The sequence below is a fragment of the Sarcophilus harrisii genome, chromosome 3 (assembly GCF_902635505.1).
Source record: "Sarcophilus harrisii chromosome 3, mSarHar1.11, whole genome shotgun sequence".
NCBI lineage: Eukaryota > Metazoa > Chordata > Mammalia > Dasyuromorphia > Dasyuridae > Sarcophilus > Sarcophilus harrisii.
In genome coordinates this window covers 587,871,588-587,877,437 of record NC_045428.1, presented here as the reverse complement: position 1 = coordinate 587,877,437, position 5,850 = coordinate 587,871,588, and the positions used below count along the sequence as shown (strand labels likewise).

At 58.5% G+C, this 5,850-nt stretch overlaps 1 protein-coding gene across 1 annotated transcript; it reads right to left on the bottom strand.

Moving 5' to 3' along the window:
• Nucleotides 1–3,155: 3,155 nt before the first annotated feature.
• On the bottom strand, nucleotides 3,156–4,940 carry HES4 (hes family bHLH transcription factor 4). The gene is made up of 4 exons (XM_031963084.1): nucleotides 4,501–4,940; nucleotides 4,283–4,378; nucleotides 4,078–4,165; nucleotides 3,156–3,959 (listed from the first exon to the last, which is right to left on the bottom strand). Exons 1-4 carry the CDS (start codon nucleotides 4,606–4,608, stop codon nucleotides 3,394–3,396), a joined length of 858 nt encoding a protein of 285 aa, XP_031818944.1. The 5' UTR covers nucleotides 4,609–4,940; the 3' UTR covers nucleotides 3,156–3,393.
• Between the last annotated feature and the right edge of the window lie 910 nt (nucleotides 4,941–5,850).

The window sequence follows — 5,850 nt, the reverse complement described above, 5'->3', positions numbered from 1 at the left end:
ATATTCTTCTCCCAGAAGACTCTGGGGCTGGACCACCCTCAGTAGCCTTGAATTCCACAGGGAGCATCCAGGAATAGAACCTTGCAAATAAGGATGGAAATTTACCAGCCTGACCCCAGGCCAGTGTTTCTGAGATTATTCCTTCCATCTTCCAAATTCCCTCCCCACTTTTTTGAAAAAGGAATTAAGGTTTTTTTTTTGTTTTTTTTTTTAATCAAGAACTCCTTTGGCAGTGTGGTGAAGCCTAGGGACCCCTTCCCAGAGTATTGTCTTTAAATGCATTATGTTTAGGATTATAAAGAAAGCCAATTATATGGAAAGATAGCGATTCCCGCTCTTAACCCTCCATCCAAGTTCTGGGATCCCCCTGAAATCTAATCAGGTATGGAGACCCCAAATTAAAAACTCAGAAGTCTACTGACTGTCAGACTAGGGAAAGACCTGAGAGGTGATAGGTCACTGGGAGGAGGGACGTGAGAAGTGGCTGCAAAACTGAAAAGAAGTCTAGACTGAGCCAGCCTGTGCAGACAACCATCTATTTCTTTTCTGATCTATTAAGGGGCAGAACTTGAAACTAAGGTGCTAAGTCAGTGGAATTGTTTAGAGACAATGGTTGTCTAGCAGGGTGCTTAACAGTTTTCTAGTTCAGTACATGTACTTAGTACTTACAGAGTTCCACAAGAGTCACACCTTTAAGAGAGCATATATAAACTGGGAACCTCAGCCAGGATTCAGTCGGGGAGATTCAGAAGCTCTCGGAACCAAGACTAGAGAAGGCCTCTAAGAAAGCTAACCGGGCCGCAGGAAAGGAGACAGGACTTGGAAAGAGCCAATAAAGGATTTGGACTTTAACTCCTGGCTGCATTTGGGGTGATCACTGAACTGAAACGAAGGCTGCCCCCAGAGACCCCAAGAAAACCCCAACAAGAGATTCCATTTTAGAGAAGAATATTACACTGCTCCGCCTAATCGCTATTGATTATGGAAGAGACTTTTTCCTTTATATTGTATAGATCAGATATCTCATGCACACTTAGCCACATTAAAATATAATTGGGAAATGTTGAACAAAATAGATAGAAACACAATAGAACATACATAATGTTGTTCTAGGTCGATATGTGGCCTTTCAGATGGGCAGCAGCAGCCCCCGAGCACATCCCCTCACCCTGCATGACTCAGTGGACAGAACATCAGGAATACTCGGATTCAAATTTGACCTCAGCTAGCCTTGGGACACTGGGCAAGTAAGTCACTTAACCAATTTGCCTTAATCCACTGGACAAGGCAATGGCAACTCCTCTAGTGTCTGTGCCAAGAACACCCACAGAAACAGTATTACTGGGCTCCGGTCCTCCCAGTCACCAAAGATGGGACAGAGCTGAATAACAACTTTTATTAGAGTTTGACATCACCTGGTTAGATCTTACTTGGTCCTCAGCCAGCCTGTTAAGATCACAGTCCTTCTGTAACTCAGTTTTCTCCTCTGTAAAATGGGAATAGGAATGGCAGCTACCTCACAGGGACATGAGATGAATTGTAAAGCATTTCCCAAAGCCTGCGGGATTGAAGGAGGTACAGTGGACTATTAGGAAGGGAATAGAGATAAGCCCTGGACTCCAATCTTACTTTATGGCACCTCTCTGGAATTCTGTCCCAAGTTCCCAGTTTAGGGAGTTATTAGTTAATTATGAACGTGCTCCTATGTTCACATGCAAACCCAGTCCCAGAACACCTGCACGGGGAGGCACATCTGGAAAACACCCAGGGTTCCCCGAGTGAAGTTATTTGTCTCGGTCTAAGTGAATTCTTCCTCAGCAGAGCCAGACCCCAGCCTCCCGGAGGCAGGGAAATGGGATTAGGATTCTAGAGGGGGGCCAATTTCCCACCCGCAGAGAGTCTGGCCCAGACTTCCCCTCTCTAGGTCGAATACTCCTTGTCCTCCTCAGGTGGGCGGGAGACCGGTCTGGGAGGATGGAAACCCCTCCTCCATTCCCCACTCCTTTATCCCCCTCTCCCCCCTCCCATCCTCAGTACAGGGCAGCCCCCAGGGAGGCCCGGGGTCAGGTGTTTGCATTACAGAGCTGGAGGAGGCCAGTCTGGCCCCACGCCCGCCTGGCAATTTTCACCCCTGGCCTCAGGAGACTACAGGGTTCCCAGGCCCCGGGGGACTGAATTTCCCCCATTCCGAGGTTCAGATCTCCAGATCTCTCGGACTCTCGGACGCCAGGGGCACACCTTGCCCTAAAGTCCCTTTCTCTGTTATGGATCACCCTCTTATCCTTTCAGCCATCACCGAAGGGGCCAGGGAAGGATCCTCGGGTGGGGGTGGGGACGGAGGAACGTTATCTCCCAAGAGTAGCTAAAGGGCTCAGCTCTGTCATCGCGTAGGTTCTGGCTCCGGGAGCTCTTAAGGAGATTTGGTGACCCTGCCCTGCTTTTCAGCCCTGGACTGGATAAAGTGGATACCGGGCTGAGGTCACCGGGGAGACGGCAGGCGCTGTGCTGTGTGTGCAAGGCTGGCGCTGACTCTAAAGATAAGAGTTCGGAGCCTGATTTATTGACTTTGGCCAAACCACTGCTTTATAGGCCACTTTTCCTTCCGCCCTGGGAAAGGCGAGCTGAGTCATCCGGGAAGCACACGGAAAGGCGAGTTCAATACCCTTCCCTCTGCGGACTTGGGACCGAACAGCCGGCAGTGAAGCCGTGCAAATGGAGCAAGGGGGCCAGCCCCAGCCCAGCCCCCCGTTAGGCTCGGGGACTTTTAAAGCAGGAAGTTACTTTCGGAATAAAGATAGACTCCCGTCCCTTCTCTTTCAAAGAGATGCAAAATCCGCTTACCACCCTTCCTCCCACGCAAGCTTCCCCTCCCCCGCCCGTGATCCCCAGGGAAGGGCAGTGAACAAGGGCCCTCTTCTACTCCAATCCCACTCTTTCTGGAGGCGGGCAAGGGGCGGGGCAAGGAAAAGGTGGCGGGAAGAAGCTAGCCAGGCGATCCCAGGAAGTTTCTTCCCGTTCTCCCTTTCAGGATCTCCCCAAGCCCAAGCGGGGCCATTTCACCACTGGAACCGAGGCGGACCCGACAAACTCAGACCCCCAACTACAGGTTTGCTCCTGGGAGTCCAGTCAGCAGCAGCCTAAAAACAAGGGACATTGCAAGTTTCCAAGAAGGCATTTATATATAAAAACCATTGACACTAAGAACAAGTCACAATTCGACAACACGGGAACTCCAGCCTGTGGAGATAAATAAGTCTCGTCTGCCTGACACTCGGGCGTCCCATAAAACGGAACGAACTGGACAAGGGGCTTCCCTCCACAGAGGGCGGGCCTGGGGCTTTGGGGCAACCTTCGCTCCCCGGCAAAGTCCGAGCAAGGGAGGCTTGCGGCGGCTCACCACGGCCTCCAGACCGGCTCGCATCTGTCCTCGGCAGGGCTGCCCGCCCGCGGCCCGCTGCCTCCCAGCGAGGTGAGGCCGTGCACCGGGGAACTGGAGGAGCCGCCGGCTGCGGGGGGAGGGCCGGCCGGACCTCCCCCGGCCGCCGCGGCCCCGGGGTAGGTCGGGAGCAGCGAGCCCGGGGCTGGCCCGAAGGCGGGGTTCGGGATCAGGAAAGCTACGGCCTGGCCGTCGTGGGCCGGCACCAGGTGGAAGCCGCCGTACACTTTGGGCGACAAGGCTCCGGCCGGGCTCATCTTGCACTGGGCGGAAGCGGGGGCCGCCGTCCCGGGCAGCTGGACGTGCAGCGGTTGAGATAGATGCGAGGGCTGGACGAGTCCGGGCGGCGTGTATCGCACGGGTCCGAGCTGGTTGAGACAGGCGGCGAGGTGGCTCAGGAGGCGAGAGCGCACGTCCGAAGTGACCCCGTCGCAGGACGACAGGAAGCGGGTCACCTCGTTCATGCATTCATTGAAGCCGGCGCGGTATTTGCCCAGGACGCTCGGGTCACCGCTGAGGGCAGCTGGGGAGAGATGGCAGTCGACATTAGGGGGGCGTTCGCGGCGGGCCGCGGGGCCGAGTCACCCCCACTTCCCCCCCACTGGAACCCGCCGCCCCCACACGTCCGCAACAAGGCTCACCTGTCACTTGGACCCTCTGCAGGCTCCGCAGATGCTTGACGGTCATCTCCAGGATGTCGGCCTTCTCCAGCTTCGAGTGGCGGGAGCTCTGGGGGAACAGAGATGTATGCAGATGAGACCGCGCTCCAGCCAGCGCAGGGCCAGCAGCCATCCCAAGTCGCCTCCCTCCCCCCTCCCCCAGCCCGTCTCGCGCCTTCTCACTTACATCTTTCTTTAGGGCGTCCAGGATCAGGGTCTTGAGCTGGCCCAAACTCTCATTGATCCGCGCGCGTCGCCGCTTCTCCATGATGGGCTTGGACGACTGCAGGGTACAAGGAAAAAGACGGCATCAGTCCACTGCCGGTTCGGGGCTGGACACGTTATCTCGCCCCGGAACCCCGCGGGTGCCCTCCACCCTCCGGACCAGAACACCCCAGCCCTTACCTTGCGGTGCTCGCTCGCGCTCTTGGGTTTGTCCGGGGTCTGGCTGGCGCTGGCCGGCGCTCCGGCCAGAGGAGAGGCCCTCGGCTTCTCCAGGGTGTCCGCCGGCATCGTAACCCAGGAGGCTTCTTGGCTGGCTTCCGCCCGAGGTCTCCGAACACACCTAGAGCCTTTTGGCTGCGGGCTGAGGACGCCCCGGGTCCCGATCGCCAGCGAAGGCTGCTGGAAACTTGCGGCGATCGCAGAGGAAAGCAGGGCAGACCCCGCTGCAGGCTGGCTGGGGGGCGGGCGGGTGCCAAGTCCCTGTCCTAGCCTCTGGGCCGGCTGGGCTCCGTGCGTGCCAATCTCGGCGCGTCTCGGTCGTCTGGCGTGTGTCCTCCCGGTCGCCTGCCTCCCTCCCTCCCCGCCCTAGGGCCCGAGCGATGTAGCGTCCGATCCGTGCCGCGCTCTGCCGCGCTGCGCCCGCTCCCGCCGCCGCCGCCTCTATTTATGCCCGCGCCGCCACCGCCGCCACCCATTCGTGTGAAACCCGCTCTGCATTCTTTCCCACACTCGCGCCAGCCAATGGGCGGCCCGCCTCGCCTCCCGGGAGCCCCAGGCTGGCTCGCGATTGGCCGCCGCCCCCGCGAGCTGTCAGTCACGCGCTGGCCTCCCTCCCTCCCCCCTTGCTGCCGGAGGTCGGGGACAGCGGACAAAAGGAAGGGCCCGGGGCGCTGGAGGCAGGCGGCCGCCTCCCTGGGACGGTGCACGGGGGAGGGAGGAAGAGAGGGAGGGGCAGCGGTTCCCCGACGCGCCGCTCCCTCCCTCTCTCTCCTTCCCTTTCCCACCTACTACCCACCCACCCTGCCTGCCCGCCCGCCTGCCTGCCTGCGTGCGGCTCGCCTGGCGGGTGCGCCTGCTGGACCCACCGCCCGAGGGCCGGGCGCGGGGCCAGGGAGAGAGCTGCTTGGCTGCCTGTTTTCTTGTCCCGAGAGGCCTGGGCGGGGAAGGCTCCCAGATCTGGCCAGCCCAGCTCGCCCTCGGCGCCTGGCACCGGCACAGGCTCTGGAAAGGCTGGGAAGGGCATGTTCTCGGTGGGCACGCCAAGGTTTCCCCAGAGGGGCCACTCGGCTCGCCCACCCCGTGCCAATCTCTTCCTGCAACACCACCCGCCCCAGCTTTGTTTTAATGCCCTCGTCTCCCAGGGTAAGGCCGGTGGGCACAAAGGTGGCACTCAATATACTCTTATTGATCGATCGGTTGGGGAGTGGGGGTGGGGAGTGGGGGCGGGGAGTGCCCCTCTTCCCAGCCTCTGGCCCGTAACCTCAGAATAATCCTTGACAATAACCCGCGGGCTTTCCACCTCCAGTCTGA